We start from the raw sequence: 17,824 nt of genomic DNA on the forward strand, positions 1-17,824 counted from the left end.
AGACAATGATTTATTTCAGTAAGGCAAGAAGTTCCAGCCTGTTGTTTGAACCTGCCTTTCTTAAAGGGGCCAACAAGTGGCACCACTTAGCTGACCCTGGTTGAATTTAGGCAAAATTAAGGATTAGTAACTTAATTTAATTTCTCAATTTTGAGTGGGCAAGCTCTAGGTAAGTTTGAGGCTGCCCGACACCTCAATATTAAAAGAGAATTAAAAAGAAGATAATAGATCCAAACCATAACACTTCCCCCTCCAAAAAATAAATAAATATTCCAAACCAAATGGGCTCAAGCGTCTTAACCCAAAGTCTGGGGAACAATCAGGTTTTTAACAAATTGTGAAAAATCAGGCAGGGATAGTAGTGGTCTCCAGTGGGATATTATTCCAGAGGGCAGCAACCATTCATTACCAAGATGCCATGTTTCCTGAATACTGCAAAGTGACATTGCTTAATCAACAGGATCCAGAGCATGCCCACTCTGAATGACCTTGCAGAAGTATGGAAACAGATGATCCTCAGGTAACTAGGCTCTATGCCATGAATGGATTGGTGGTGGTAACACCTTGAATAGTACCCAGAAGAAGCAAGCATAGCTTGCAAATCAGCGAGGGCATTGCATATACACAACGCATCTATTACTGCTTATGCCTCTGCTTTCTGACTAATTCAGGAATGGGCATAACTAGTGCACCAAATGAACCACTTGACAAAAAGCTACCACCTGTTTTTCAAGTAGGAGCTGTGAGTCCAATAGGATCCCAAATTCTGATATAAGAAGGGGATTCCCCATGACAACTAAAGATGTTATATCCCCAGAACTTGGGGAGAGGGGTCAGACAAAGTCACTTGATCTTGTTTGTTAGGACTGAACATAATAAGTCTATTCCTCTCCATCTAGGCCTACACAGTCTCCAGGTTGTGGTTAGGACTTTGAAAGCATTACTTGGTTGGCCTGGGGTCAAGATGCATAATTGGATATCATCAGTATATTGATATCTCACCCCAAACTGACAGATCCCTTTGCCCAGTGGCTTCACATAGAAGTTAAAGAATTGGAGATTTAGAGTGGTATTTTGTGGCAGAATGCAGGGGCGACATCTGACCCCTGTCAACATTGATTGAAACTGGACACTATAATACAACCTTACCCATTCCAAGCTCCTGAAGCTGGCCCAAAAGAATAATGTATTGAAAGCCACTGGGAGATCTTTATCTTTTACTCTTTATCTTCCTTCCATGGCATCTTCATGTCCTAGAGCTGCTCAGCAAATCAAGGGGCACCTGGGGAGAAGCCACACAGGGACAATATGGTCCAATGCCTCAATCATGCACCTAGTCCAGACTGCAATTAGAGCTTCAGCTGAACTGCTCACCAAGTCCTCAGGAAAAGCCCTAAGCTCCCTCTGGAACTCAACTGGGTCAATCAAATGCTTAGAGCAGGCCTACCCAACTGGCTGTCTCTCCCTGTAAGTACTTGGATAGGAGAAAGAACACAAGGAAATCCAAAGCTATGGCCTTTAAAAATCCCAGCCAACTTAAAAAAGATTCTGGCCCAGAGAAGGCAGTAGCAAATGACTAATGTTTGCTGCCAAGTTAAGTGTGTGGATGTGTCCAGGAATTTATTAACATTTTGATAGAAACAGAGGAATTGAGCAACAATCTTTTGGAGGTTATAATGGAAGTTTCATTAAAAGAATTACCATCATCACACAGAACACACCACAGAGTAGTAGCACATATAGAATCACTCTCCAAAAACAAAACATTTTGTATGGGGACCAATGCTAACTCCATTTTCCCATGCCCAGTTGCCTTTATGCAGCCTGCCTTTTCTTAAGGCTCTGTTTTGTCTATTTTACTGCTTCATTTGCTTCCTTGTGTTTGCCATCTCCATTCGTTTCTCCATGTCTCTTAGGCTTCTATCCCTTTATTTGCTTCATGCTTCTCATTGTCTGGCTAGGATTCTCAGGAGATCTATTTGGCCTACACAATTCTTAAACTTTATTCAAGATTGGCAGAACTATTGGCAGGTCCTTGTATGTTGTTAAATAAGAATTCAAAATCACATGTAACAATGCAAGATCTTCTTTATGTGTTTTCTTGAGAAATAGAGATAGCAGTTCTTATATTTTCTGCATCCAAGTTTAGCTGTTATTTTCTTCTCCAACAAAAGCAAACTATTACTGAGAGTTTAATGTATTATATTTCCTTCATTTTCATAGGAACATGAAAAAAAATAATTCTTTTAGATTTTGGAATAATATCTACTGCTGTTGATTTTTGCACTATTCCTGATGCTCCTCAATATTCTTTCCAATTGTATATTGTTGAAGTGATTTGCATGAAGATAAGCAGAATTGAACTCTGAATTGTGGTTGTGTGGTGGCATATTAAATCAGTCTGGTGCTGGCAGTCATTAAAAAATACATCGGAATTGAGAAGAGAAAAGCAGTCAGGTTTAATAAAATCTGTTCAATGTTAATAATAGTTAAAAGGAGACACACACACACACACACACACACACACACACACACATTATAAGGCACTAGACTAGAGGGGGGAAAGGCAACCCCCAAAGTAGCCCTCCAGGAGCAGCTGTTATTTCATCTTTGGCTAAAAGTGAGAGAATGGCAGGGTTCATTTTGCTCACAGATGGAAGGTTGAAGAACTCTTCTCCATCTCTATAGTCTCATTGGTCTACACAGGTAAGAGACTGGCAATTTAAAACAGAAATACTCATTCCATTATTAACATGTGGTAGGATGGAAAAAGATGCTAATAGATGCCAATATTTCTTCTTGACCTCATATAGGATTGATGAAAGAATGGAATATTAATTTTAACACAGAACAAATGTTTTTAATGGATCTGTGTTCTGTCTGCTTCTACTCCTCATCGCCCTACTCATTCTTTGCCATTAGTTACACTTAGATTGTAATCTAACCCTCCAAAACCATGAAAAGCTTTACAAGATTTCAAAAAATAAAAGGTTAAGACATCTGTTATATCTCTCTCCTTATAATTAGTGTCTTGTTCATCTACTTTTTTTATATATAAAGCAACTATTATGCAAATATTCAGCAATTTTGTTTTGAATCCTCTTTGTACTTGGATGAGCAATTTTGTGTAATTTTAATTCAACTGCCTCTATTACCGCACCCCGTAATTTTTTTCCTGTTTCCTTCTACCCTTCCGTCTTGTGTTTATGATGGTGGTTAAGATGATTATAATTTTGGAGTGGTTATTATGAAATATGTTTATGCTTAGTGAATCAAGCTTTGAGATGTTCATATGAAATAAAGTCACTTCACAGTTCCTTTCTTATAGCGGAATACTTACTTTCTACCCCTTTATAATATAGTATAAATATTAGAAATAGCCATTTGTAGATCTATGGGAATTAAATCTGATCCTATTCTAATCACTGATTCAATTTGGTTAATCAAGTTGATTTTATTTAATTTTAGTTATATTTTCTTTTGCTTTTCATCTTTCATTTCTTTGTCATGTCTAAAAAAATCCTGTCTTTACTCAACAGTCCTGTCCTGTTGTCATTGACTATTGCTAACCTCTCTGGATAATTGGTTTCATTGTCAAACTGTTCTAACTCTTATGAATTTTTTTTCTAACATTCAGTTGGAATCTGTTTCTTAAATCCACCATGTCATGTCCTACACACTGGAATGAGAGAATAAGTCTCATCTTTTTATCTGGCATCATATGAGGTGTATAAATAAAACTTCATAGGTTTACTTTCTAATCCGCAACTATCTTTGTTGATCCTTTGTGGAACTTCGCTGAATTCTTTTTTAAGTCATAAAGCCTACAGTAGGGCAAGGTTCTGGAAGTAGGATCTGACAGATAAAATGTAAAGGAATGATTACTTCCTTTAAATTGAAAATTATACTTTGGCTGGTGCAGTCTAGAATTAAATGTGCCTTTTGTGTAGCAGTAGTAGGACTTATATTGAATTGATAATCAACTTCTCTTCCAGTTTTTTTTTCAAGACAGATATTCCCCATCTATACCTGTACATTGATTTTTGTTTCCTAACTGTTGTATCATATACAGCTTTGTTTAGTATTCAAACACTTTATCCCAATCATTAATGAATAGGGTGGCCCAGGACTGACCCTTGTTACATCCATTTGATCTTTCTCTATTTTTTTTAAACTCTCTCTCATTACAATTTTCAATCCAGCTATGTATTTATTTAATCATGATGCCATCTAGCACACACTAGCTAGGCAGTATATTTTGGAGTACCTTGTCATATGCTTTGCTGAAATCAAGATATATTGAATACAGGAAGTCCTTAAATTATGACAGGTCACTTGGCAATCATTTGAAATCACAACAGACATCCCCAGGGCTACTTGCAATGCAGATTTGAAGTTTTGCACCACCATCCTTGCAGTTGCATGATCTCATTTTGGATGCTTGGCAACCATTTATGGCCATTTGCAGCATCCTATGTTCCCATGGTCATTGTAATTTACAATATTTTTGCCAGAAACCAGTATTTATTTCTGGTTTCTGGAAAAAAAATCTATTGTGGACGATGGATTTGTTTAATGACCACCATGGTTCACTGAACAAATGCCACAAAAAAGTTCAGAAAATTTTGCACAGCTACATGTTGACCTGCTTAATGACTGACATGATTTGTCAATGACTGTAATTCCAGGTCCAGTTATGGTTGTAAGTTGAAAACAATTCTCAAAGTAGGAAGTCCTGTTTTTCTGTTCTCTCTTTACTCTTAACCTATAAATTTTATTAGAAAAGACTGAACTAAAGTAAGAGTGGGATAGCTCTGATTTTTATTTGATATTACCATTTCTATTTTCCCCTTTTATTTTGAACAAACCTAAAGATGCCATTCTTATTCTTCTTTACTGATCTCAGCTTATTCCAAACATTTACTTTTGTGACTTCATCTGAATCAGAGCAGAGCTGGAAGGGATCTTCGAGTCTTCTAGTCCAGTTTGCTGCTCAAGCAGGAGACCATATAGCATTTCAAACAAATGACTGTCCAGTCTCTTCTTAAAAACCTCTAGTGATGAGGTATCCACAATTTCTGATGGCAAGCTGTTCCGCTGGTTAATTATCCTCAGTGTTAAAAACTTTCTCCTTAATTGCAGATTGCAGATTGCTTCTCTCCTTGATTTGTTTCCACCCATTGTTTCTTGTCTTGCCCTCTGGTGCTTTGAAAAATAAATTGACCTCATTCTCTTTGTGGCAACCTCTCAAATACTGGAATACTGTTATCATGCACACACACCCCAAACATTCTTTTCTCTAGACTAGCTAAACCCAAATCCTGCAACCGTTCTTCATATATTTTAGTCTCCAGGCCTTTAATCATCTTAGTTGCTCTTGTTTGTACTTTTTCCAAAGTCTCAACATCTTTTTTGTAATGTGGTGACCAAAACTGGATGCAGTATTCCAGGTGTGAAGCGGTATTAATACTTCATGTGATTTTGATTCTATGCCTCTGTTGATACAGCCAAGCATTGTATTAGCTTTTTTGGCTGCTGCCACACACTGCTGGCTCATATTTAAGTAATGTCCATTAGGACTCCAAGCTTCCTCTCACAGTTACTGTTTTTGAGCCAGGTTTCTGTACTTTTATCTTTGGTTTTTCCTGTCCAAGTGTAAAACCTTGCTTTTTTCTGCATTAAATTTCATTTTGTTGGATAGGGCCCATTGTTTAAGTTAGTCAAGATCTTTTTGGTTCCTGAGCTTGTCTTCTGGGGTGTTGGCTATTCCTGCCAGCTTACGTATGGGATCACACCTCATCTGTGGAGTCCTGGGCTATCTATCTTTATTGTTCATCCATTTCTTTTAGGTGTTCTTTTAAAAATATTTTCTAAGCTTTTTATGCAGTCAAATAAGTTTCGTTTTGATCTGCAGAATTATCTGAATCCTTCAGATCTCCAAACTGAATATTTACCCAATCTGTTAATGAGTGAATTCAAATGTAGATCCTAGTGCCAGTTTGTGACATTTCTGTGCTTTTATAGCCATTGCAAAATGCAGAATATCATGCTATATCTGTGCCTTGGAGGTGAAGGAACAATAATAGATGAGAAGTTTTTTAAAAAAGTCAGTGAAATTGAATTAAGATATCATGGGATTGCAGTTAATGTTGTACATAGTCCTTTCTCCTTCAAGCAGGAAGAAAAATCCCCGTAGAGTTCTTTAAAAGGAAATTGTGTAACTAATCAAAATGCCAAAGCATCCAAATTGTGCTTCTAAATCGGATTGTACCTAGGCGTTTATATGTTTTGGTTTCTTGTCAAATACATTTTTTTGCAATTGGATAAAAACTTGAATAGATTTGAAACTATAGATTGTGGGACCTTGGAGAGATGACTTTTCTGTGGCCATCCTTGCCCTCTCAGATAAACCCACCCCCAATTCATTTAGGGAAGTCCTAAAAATGTAGCTCTTTCAGCAAGCCTTGAGGCAGGGTGGTCCTGTACCGATACTGGGATTTTATTTCTTACTGATGTGCCCCACCAAATCTAGTACTATATTGTTGTTTATTACTTGTTTTATTGTTTTAATAATGCTATATACTGCTTGGAGTTGGTTGGAGGATTGAGGTGACTTATACATTCAACAAGCAAGCAAGAAATAGTTTTGCTGAAAACTGCTTTCTCTGAGGAAATTCCATTAAAACGGTGTCTATTCAGCAAGGTTTTCTACAAAAACATATGAAGATTTTCTTTTTTAAAAATTCTGAGAAAATAGATGGAAGGAATGATATGCAACAGTGGTAGTTTGGGACTTAAACTAATCCACATATCCTTAAATAATACAAAAAAGAACAAACTATTAAAAATCACATTACAAAAACATTAGCAATATAACTCAAAGAAAGAAATTAAATTAATCATCCATGAAATGATTAAGAGAATAAAAGGTACTAAAAAAAAGGGAAGGCAAGTATCTCTGGGAACAATATTCTATAATCAGGTTAGCATCAGCAGAATAGACACTATTATCAGATAGTAATCTGAGCATTGCTATAAGATGAAGATCTTAAAAGAATATGCTGGCTCACAGGGGAGAAAATGGACTTTCCTGAATTTCTTATTTAGCGATTCTGTATTTAACTGGAAGCAGAAAATATCCTTTGTGTTAGAACACTGAGCTATAACTTAATTTTTTTCTTTTTCTTTTAGGAAGCACTTATAATGGCAAGTATGGACCATCCACATTTGGTTCGGTTACTAGGAGTCTGTCTGAGCCCCACCATTCAACTAGTTACTCAGCTGATGCCCCATGGTTGTTTACTAGACTATGTACATGAACACAAAGATAACATTGGTTCCCAGGTTTTGCTGAACTGGTGTGTTCAGATAGCCAAGGTAAGCCATTATTAATGGGCTAGAACCTGTCACTCATTTTCACTTTAGATTTCATACTGTTTTGAGATATGTGTGCGTGGGGGTTGCTTTGTTTTAAAATTATTTCTGTGTAGCATTAGGCTAATTTATAAATTATATGATTCTAACTATAAAGGACAAGGGAAATTTCAAATTCTTTTACTAAATTGTAATATCTTTTCTTTTGTTGAGTAGAAAAACCTTCATTTTTAGTACTGATATGGTTATTTTTCTGAAGCAAAATTAGTATCTGCCAAATTATCACTTTTTGAAATTGTCTAATACAGCAGTCCCCAACCTTTGCAGCTTGGTGGCCATGGGGGGGACGGGGGGACAGGGAAACCAGGTCACATGAACAGTGGGCTGGTGTGCTCACACGCATGTGCAGCTTGACTTGCACAAGCAGTGGGCTGGCACACATGTGCATGAGTGCGCAGCTTAAATTGGGCTAGCTCACATGTGCAAGTTGAGCTGTGCCTGCACACCGGCCTGCCACTCAAACAAGCTGAGTTGCGGGCGCACGCAGGCCTGCCAGCCCACCACTTGTGGGGCCTGGTTCCAAATAGGCCGTGGCCCGGTAGTGGGCCACAGCTCAGAGGTTGGGAACCCCTGGTTTAATAGAATATAATTTTACAAAGAAGATATTCTAGATTGCTGGATTATAGAGATTCTTTGTGTATAGAAGAAATAGTTGCATTTTGATAAATTTAATCACCCATGCTTGAAACTGTTTGACAAAGGAATCCAGAGGAATTATTAGCCTCTATGATAATACTAAGTGGTATATTGGACTTTATGTAGTAGTGAATGATCATCATTATCTGTTCATGTTTTAATTACAATTTAACTAATTTATACTAATATGTGAACTAAAATGCTATAGTTCAGAGCATATATAGGCAAGAAATGTGCACAGAAATGTTTTTGTTAGTAAAAAAATAATTGCTTATATATTAGGAAGTTCAATTGCTGTATGTTTGTTATGTACTATATGTTACTATACATTACTGCTGTATGTTATATATATCCTTGATGGCGAACCTATGACACATGTGCCAGAAGTAGCATGCAGAGCCATTTCTCCAGGCATGCCAGCCATCGCCTCTTGCTCTTCTGGGTTTCAGTGAATGTATGCGCGCAAGCTAGCTGGTCTTCTCACGTGTGTGGGAGTGCAGAAACCAGAAGAGCAGCTCCATAGCACACATGTGCGTGCTGGCCAGCTGGTCTTCACGTGTGCATGCACATTAGAAACTGGAAGACAAGTTGGCCAGCGCACATGTGCGTGCTGGGAAACTGAGCTTCCAGTTTCCGGCGCTCCCATCCAGCATGCCGGGGAGCTGCTCTTCCAGGTTTTAGCACATGCACTTGCATGGATGCACACTCCCATTTCACCACTTGGTGCTGAAAAGTTTCGCCACCACTGATATATACTATATATGTTCATTATATATGTTTTTAATTTTTTGCTTTTCTCGACCTGATCTGGCTTGCAAAAGAAATAGTTTATTGCATGTAGGGGAGGCTAAAAATGCCAGCTGATCTACAATTAACCCAAATGCAGTTATGTTTTGGATTTAATACTTGGGTCAAACAGTTCAGCTCAAAAAAGTTGCATTTTTTGATTTTATACAAAAATGCTCCAAACAATGTATTTTTTTTCCTGGGAAATTCATGTAATATCTATTCTATTCCCAATTTCTCAAATCAAGTCAGATTGATTAGAAAATTAAGTGCCATTCAGGGGCTCTCAGAGAATCATGTTCCTTTTGTACATTCAACTTTGCAACACGAAAAGGGATATGGCTTACATTGTGAGAGTGTGATACTGCTTTTCTTACTCGGACCTGCTCCCCTTGACCTTGCATTCTGCTGTGGCCACTGCTGGTCATATTGCAGAATATGTGAAAAGATGTGTCGTATTAGAATATCTTCTGGACCAAATTGTGTAAGATTAATTTATGCCGCTGCAGCCTCAGAAAGCAGGATGTGAATGCCTCTTTATAAGATGTTAATACCAGAAGCCTTGAAAGTAACCCTTCCTCAAAAATGTTCCCTGGGTTCTTCCATTTGGACATTTTCATCCAAAAGACTAATACCGCCTTTTGGGTGAGGTGGTCAAACAGATGATAACTGGTCAACTTCAATAGTGCTTGGATGAAAGGGATTTTCTGCACTCATTTCAATCTGGCTTCATGCTTGATTGACTTTATATCTGATCTGTACTGGAAAAAGAAAGGAGAGCATAGCTCTGATGATTTACCTGGATCTCTTGGTTGTTTTAGATAGCATCAATCATTACATTCTCCTACCACAGCTCTGTTAAATGGGATTTTGACATTTGTGATACAGTCGTTCTTCTCCTTTGTTTTTAAGCTACTGTAGGAAGTCATTTAGGGATTTGTAATTATTATACTTCAGATCCATTTCAGCAGATGAGATAAGTCTGTGATCAGAAGTATCGCTCAGAGTTGAAGACAGGCCTATTGATATTTGGATCTAATAAGAGTTTTTACGACTGTATTTTCTGGATTTACAGTACCCAGTGACTGCATATTTGGATTGTTATGGTCAACCTTTGTAGCACATCTAGTCTACATTTTGGAGCATATTTAGTCTACATTTTAGCTCTAGTCAATATCAGAAGCTAGCCATAAAACAGATACTATTGATTTTCATACACCTTAGTTATAGAACCATTTTGAAGTTAAAGTACAAACTGAAGAATAATTCAGTAAACCTTATTAGAATGCAGTTTTTCTGAATATTATTTTTATTTATGGTGATAAACAAAACTATTCACTTTTGGAGTATGTGGCCAAAGTTGCTTTGCCAAACTGCAGTGGATTTACTCTCAGGTGTAGATTTCCTAAAGCAGTTTGGCAAGATTTATTGTGCCTGTCTAGAAGCTGCCCAGAGCACAATCCAAAATATCCACTGGCGTTTCAGTGGATTTCAGACAGATATTTGTATGGCCTGAAGTTGGTTTGGATGTTTGCTTTTTATTAACTGTATCTTTGTCTAAATCAGTTTCTGGTGACAGTTTTCTGTGCTGAGGCTGAAGAAGAAGGTACAAAAGGTCTTTAGTTTTATTGTGAATTTTGTTATGTGAATGGTTTAAAATGAGGTTATCTCTGCTGTAGTAGGCATCAGCTCTAGTGTGTTTGTCTTTGTCTGCTTTTGTGCAGTGTTATTTATTAGAGCTCCTGGTTCAGATAAATTGTTTGGCATGAAAGTTCCTTTCCAGCTGTCTCAAATTGTGTATGAAAAGCTACAAATACTGGAAAGAATTTTGTTCTGCCAGGAGCAATATGCTTTTCACAATATCATTTTTGGAAGGGGTAATTGGTTAATATTATTGAAGATTATCCATTTAGGATTGAGATATTTGTTGTCATTTTGTACATCAGTGGTGTTTATATGAGAGCATTTGCAATGAGACAAATTCCTTCTGTGTCCAATCAATTTGGCCAATAAAGAATTCTATTCTATTCTATTCTATTCTATTCTATTCTATTCTATTCTATTCTATTCTATTCTATTCTATTCTACATGTTTTAAAAACAAAAGAGGAATTGTAATACATTTGCCAGAAGTTTTCCTTTCCCAGAAAAGTTTACAAAAATGTGTGCATTTTTATATACCATCAGACTCATTGTGCAACCGTTTTTTGCCTGTTTTGAAACAAATTCCACAAAGATCATTGGGAGAATAGAATAGAATACTTTATTTAGCCAAGTGTGATTAGACACTCAAGGAATTCGTCTCCAGTCTAGAAACTTTCATTGCACATGCAAAGCAATAGAGTAATAATAATAACCATCATAATCATACCAATAGCTGGGGGTAGTAAAAAGTTAAGAAGGATAATAATAATTACATTACAGATGTAAAACATGGATAAATATACATAGAGATTAGACAGTACTATGAGAATTAGACGTCCAGCAGAGTAAAGGCATGAGTGGAAAAAAATGTCCCTGTGTCTCATTGTTTTGCATGCAATGTTCTATAGTGGCATCCTGAGTAGAGGAGTTGAAATAGTTTATGTCCAGGATGTGAGGGGTCTATAAATATTTTCTTAGTCCTCCTTCTAACCTGTGCAATATACAGATCTTCTATGGAAGGCAGGCTGCAATTGTTTGTTCTGCAGTCCTAATTATCCATTGAAGTTTGTACCTGTCCTGTTTGGTTGCTGTATCAAACCAACAGTTATAGAAGTACAAATGACAGACTCAATAATTTTTCTGTAAAACGGTATCAATAGCTTCTAGAATAGTCTGAACTTCCTGAGTTGATGCAGGAAGAACATACTTTGTTGTGCCTTTTTAATGATAGCTATAATGTAAGGTGTCCATTTTAAATCCTGGGAGATTTTAGAACCTTTTAGAAGTTGAAGGTCTCTATTGTTGACACTGTACTGTTGAATATTGTAAGAGTAGGAGAATAGAAGGGCTCCTCCTAAAACCCACAGTCTTATTCCCCAAAGCCAAGGTATAGTGGCTTTGATATTTCTGAATGTGTCCATTACACTGTTTAGTCATTAGGCTAGATAGGTACCTTCTTAAAAGAGCAAATATTCTACGTTCTCTCTAAAAATATTGTTATGTTTAGGATAGATGTGTATGAGACATATCCAAATTCTTGGTTTGTGGCATGTAACGTTACAAGTTTGTCAAATTGCAAACATTATAAGTTTGTCAGAATAAGAAATGAACTCTCTCATTGCAATAAGAAGTTCGATTTCATTTATACCATGTCCTCTGCACAATGCTTCGTATTCTCAAAAAGACTGAATTTCATGTGAATTAGGTAAAAGGATGAAATATGCTTTTTTCATGCTTTAGCATCATGGCCTAGATTATGATAATTGGAATCTGATTTTGAAAATTCTGTCCTATTTCAATTATTTATGAGGCATGGGTACTGAAATAATATTTGGTCTTTTTTCCCCAGATTATCAAGCCTCTTTTCATATTTTGTAATCCAATAATTCTGTAACTATACTATTCTTAATAGTAATAATAACAACAAGAACAAGAAGCCACAGTGATAAGCAATTTTGTACATTGGGAAATCAGTGAGATCCTAGGAGATCTCCTTTTAACAACTTTTGGGTAGAAAATAATTCCAAAATTAATCTTCACAAAGTGTAAGTTGGAAGAGAAAGTACAATAATATTAGCCTAAAAACATAAGAATCATTTTTTTTTTCCTCAGGAAAACGTCAATTTGTTATTGTTTTATCTCCATGGAACTTGCTTCCCATTAGTTTAAAAGAGAACTTTTTTTTCATTTGCAACTCAAAATGGAGATGCATTGTTTAGGCATCTACTGTACTATAATAAATCCACTGGTTTTCATACATTCATGAATTAATTGAACATTTTTATTGAGAATGCTGCCTTCCTCATCACAAAATTAATAGGAAATGTCAGAATTCTTAAAGAAATCACCTATCTGTAGGAATGATCCAAGGACTACAGGACTATCCCAAGTCACTTGAGTGTTCTGGAATGTTCTCTTACTAGATCTCAACATAGCAAGTTGCAGATAATGAGTTGTTTCCAGTTTTAATTTACTGTACATACAGTTTTGAGGTGTAAGACATTCAGAACATGTCCTTTTTGGTTGTTCTGGGAGCTGATGGAAACCATATGTCATATGCTGTTAACCGAGTACTGAATTGCTGCTGTCATACCACATCCATTAAGGGTAGGTATAGCACAAATGTGTGGAATTGATGCCCCTAAGGGATAAAACCAATGGAATTAGTTCACCTTGCATAACTTAACTGTTACTTTTAGATTACCATATCTCTATGCATGTTAATACTGAGATCAAGATACTCACCTAGTATTCAATAGGATCTCCATGGTTACACTAGCTTAAAAATCAAGTTCAAGGAACATTATAGCATTTCCTACACCTCTCCTGTGTGAATCAGCGGCCACAGTGATTAGCACAGAGAGAACAAGCCTTCACAGTTAAAATAGCTTTCTAAGATTAGGGCCATTTTGGCTGTATTGTTAGAGAAGAGCTTTTTTCCTTTTATTCTCCTTGGCAGCATTTGATTGATAAGCAGGCTAGTTAAAAGCAGCTTTCGTTATTTTGAAGCAGCCAGGAGTGAAAGATGGGCAGACTGTGTGTGCAGTAGGAGAAATCAAGGGTGAGCAGAAAGGTTGAGAAGAGGTGAAGGGATGTAGCTGTGGTTCAAGGTCTTTCTTTCTTTTTATTAATCCGCTCTAGCTTACAGCTTATAGAAAGCCTGCTGGGGAGTTTACAAAGGATGAGGTTAATGACAGTCATCTATCAGCCGCTTGTATCTGAAAGTCCAAGATGTTTGTATTCCCAAACTCCATGCCATGACAAGGCTAATTGTATAATTATTATGCTGCACCAACAATATACTTCAGCTAGTAAGAAGCAGGACTAAAGGCTATTTAATTGCCACCCTGGGAGAGTTCATTTACCAAAGCAGAGTTTACAAATGGAGGCGCTCTGAATATACCTAAAGTATCCAACTCTACAGTTTTTTCAGCAATATTCTTCCCATTTTGCTCTAAAGGATGTTAGTTATAGGGTGTGGATCAACCTTACCATTTCCCCCTTTCTATGGAGTCTTGATCTAAAAGCTTCAGCCTTGTACCTTTGGATCCTCCCTCTGCCATCTTTACATTAGGCAGCCAACTCAGTGACCAGCTCCATTCCAGTCATACTAGGGATAGCAAAAATAATGTCAAGCAGCATCTCTTATCTTATATATTAGTATTTGAAGAATAATTTTAAAAAATCAATTAAATACATAGAAATAAAAAAGAGAGATGATGCAGAAGGCAGCTAAAAAGAATCCCTTTCCCACCCAAATGTCGTTTAAACATTTGTTTCTTTTATATAGCCATCTTTCTCACCTAAGTGACTCTGGGAGGGCTATATCATTCCGTTAGTAGGCTGAAACAAATAATTTCTTGCCTATTTCTGGAAAACAAGAAAGACCACTAAAAGCTTTTCTTTTAAGGGAGTTCAGTAATAGTGAGGATACAATCAGAAATGTTGCATCCCTAGTGGTCCTTTGAACTCCATGGAAGAGTGATGCAAAAGGACAAGCCAGTTGGGGGAGCCAAAAGGGATGGAGCTTTGGGGTGGAATCTGGCTTCACCTGAGCCTGGAAAAGGCTTATTACCAAAGAGGAGTCATTGCCTCAGATCAGGCCAGATCATTTGTGGAACTAAGGGACAGCATATAAACAGGGCAAGGAATTAAAGGACACTAAGAATTCATACTTCCTTGCCTCCAAGCAAAAAATATTATAATAAGCTGAGAGATGGAGGGGGGGGGGGCTATCTTGTTCAATGAATCAAAAAAGCAGCTACTGAATAGGCAGCCATTATATTGTACATCTTTTGAGGCATTATGAACAGTTAGATTTAGCAAAGAACTCTACACATTTATAGGTTTCTATTTACATAGCCACATTTTTTATTTGCTAAGATACATAATGCAATATGTGGCAATCTGTAGACATTTATAGTGTCCTCATAGCATTACTAGCTATCACTGGAGTGATATAATGCCTGCCTTTATTGCTATTATTTTGGAATAGTGATGGAGAGATAATTGTACAAGTGGCTAAAAGTTGCTAGCAGGGAAATAACTTAAATTCGATAACATGTACTATATAACTCATAGTATTTCCTGTATTGTACATTCCTAAATCTATTACTGTGTTTAGTTATTTATTTTGGTAATCTTGTCACTCAAGGGAAAAATGGGGAAAAGGAAAGAAAAATCCTGTTCAATATAATATAATATAATATAATATAATATAATATAATATAATATAATATAATATAATGCCTGCTTTTGCATCTGATGATGTGGTCCAATTTGTTTATGTACTCTCTTCACTCATACATACAGATGGTCTAGTAGAAATTTAATATTATATTCTTATAATTTAATGTATTTTAATATGAGGCTATTATACAATAGCTGTACTCCTAAAGTAGGCTGTTTGTAAATCTGTTTATAATATCTGACAAAGATCATGCATTTACTTCACAGTGACTGAGTGTGAGTGTGTTTCTATTATGTGTCTGTTGTTTCCATCTTTAATAGAACATGTAATGGGATTTATTTCAAATTGAATGGTTATACCACAGTATCAATGTGGGATGGCTGACTTGAAGTCTTCTAGATACTGCTGAGCTGCAAAAGCTTTCAAAAGCTTTAACTGGCAGAAACAATAGATTCTGGGACTAATATGTTCTCCGTATTCCTGGTCTTTAAGAAGGAATAATACAACATTAGGAACCCATTCCTCTTATAGTCTCTTATGGTACACTTGCTATTGCAGTTGCTTCCAGAAGTCTAATGTGAAAACAAATCTTGACTAAGAAAAAGAATGGAGCAATACTGATTCCCATCTAAGGACATTCATTGATGAGAAAAGACAGCACTTGCTTCATAAAACTAAAAGAACATTACCTAAAACTTTTACTTGGGATCTTTATTTTAAGGATATGGTAGGGCTCTCTGAGAGACAGAGGATGGCCACTTCTTTATTTTCCCTGAATTCTGGAACATGAACAGGTTTTAGCAGATTGCTGAGTCTTGGGAAAAATCACTCTGGGTGTGGATTGTGATCTTATATACGTGTTCAAAGAAATAGCCTAGCAGAAGAAATGGGGGCAGGGATGGATTTGTCATATTTGTATGCTTTATTCATGTGATATTTCTGAAGAAAATGTAGCCATCCAGTTTTTGTCAACACTAACTAATAAAAAATGCTGACTAGATAAATATGTGTGTAAAATTGTAATTTAGTGGACTGAATACTGTTATTTCCAATAGAAGCCAAGTGCCAAGTCCCCCTGAGTCTTTTTGAAAACTACAGGACTCATCAGACTATGTTCTTCTAATTACTACAGCATTATTAATTATGGCTAACACATTGCAAAGGAGGGCAGCCATTATGCCCTTGGAGAGCTGCAACTGAAGCATAGTATCCAATTACAGTAATTAAGAATTGTAGGGTGGGATATTTTTTGTTCATTCTTCTCTAGTTTCAAATTTATTCTTCCTCTTGTGTAATCTTTTGCCTTTACCTTTCTTTATAATTATTCTACTACCTTTCTTTTTTTTTTTTTGTAAATTTTATTTGAGTTTTCACAAAAAGAAAAGAAATACAATTAAAACATCTTTTTTGAAAGCAGCATAATCCCGGGTTACATTTCTTCATACAGACACAAATTCAGGTTCATGCTCATTTTTATATTCTGTTCCATATCTTATTACAATTTTACATTTTCTACATGGCTTCTCCCCTCTTTTAATTTCCTCAATTTTATTGTATTTATTTCATCTCAATTCAATTCAAATCATTATATTTATATTTTTTATCTGTCCTGTTTCAATTGTCTATTATCTTTTCTCATTAAACAAAATTTCTCCTGTAGTTACTGATTGGAGTATGACGCCTTTATATCTTTCCCCTAAAGTTATAACACTCAATATAATACATAACTTCCATTCGGATTCTGCTTGGTACATTCTTAAACTATTCACGGTATTCTTTAAAAAAAAAGAAAAGAAAAAATTATAAATGTATATAATTAAAACAACATTCCATTCCAATTCAATTCTATCATTAATATTAATATTCATTAGTCTTAACATTTTTCACATTACTTTTCAATTAAATATCATACTTCTATGGGAACAATTATAACCTTTCCATAATCAATTCCCCCCCTCTTCACTTATATTTTATAAAACATTGACTAATTAAAATGTTCCCATTCCTTCCTAATTCAATTTTCTCATTTATTTTATTTCATTTACTTTATTCACAAACATTTCACTAAGTTACACTAACTATTCTATCCCTCCTTCTAATCATATGTTGTTTCCAATTTTCTAAAATTATTTCTGTTTCAAATATAACAACACAATCTCATGCACCTTTCACCCATTATCTCTAAATAGGTCCTGTTTCTTTATATCTTGCTCCGGACCTTTGTAACTTCTTTTCCTTTCCTTCTTCTCTCTCTTCTTCTCTCTCCCCCTTTTACCCCCTTGTCTCTCTACCTCCAATTCTCTCTTCTGTATTCCTCTCTTCTGTTACTTTCCAGTATTATACTTATTTTTCAAATTATTTTTCTTTTCTTTGGTTGTTTTTTTAAGTCTTAAATTCTCCATCCTCTTCCCCCTCCTCCTTTTTCTTCCCCACATAGAGTTACTTGTTCATTAAAGATGGCTTCTTCTTTGTCCCAGTCTTCTTGTTTTGCAGTCTTTTCTTGTTGTTTCTCATAGTTCCAAATCTCCATTTCTAGAAATTGAAAAATGAAGCCAAAGGAACCCTTCCCTTCTTGTGCATCTTCTTTGTACTTTTTAAGTTCCATTTTCAATTCATCCAAAAGTAATACCATTGT

The 17,824-nt window shown here is 36.0% G+C and overlaps 1 protein-coding gene across 4 annotated transcripts in view; it reads left to right on the forward strand.

Annotated features, from left to right (window-relative positions):
- ERBB4 (erb-b2 receptor tyrosine kinase 4) overlaps nucleotides 1-17,824 on the forward strand; it is a 918,585-nt gene that overhangs the window by 759,502 nt on the left and 141,259 nt on the right. For all 4 annotated transcript variants that reach the window (XM_087919620.1, XM_087919622.1, XM_087919619.1 and 1 more), the window contains exon 20: nucleotides 7,192-7,377. In XM_087919620.1, coding sequence (XP_087775746.1) covers nucleotides 7,192-7,377 — 186 coding nt within the window. The remainder of the gene's footprint in view (nucleotides 1-7,191; nucleotides 7,378-17,824) is intronic.

Source organism: Pseudonaja textilis, chromosome 1 (assembly GCF_049901715.1).
Source record: "Pseudonaja textilis isolate UNSWEBS1 chromosome 1, rPseTex1.2, whole genome shotgun sequence".
NCBI classification, from domain to species: Eukaryota; Metazoa; Chordata; class Lepidosauria; order Squamata; family Elapidae; genus Pseudonaja; species Pseudonaja textilis.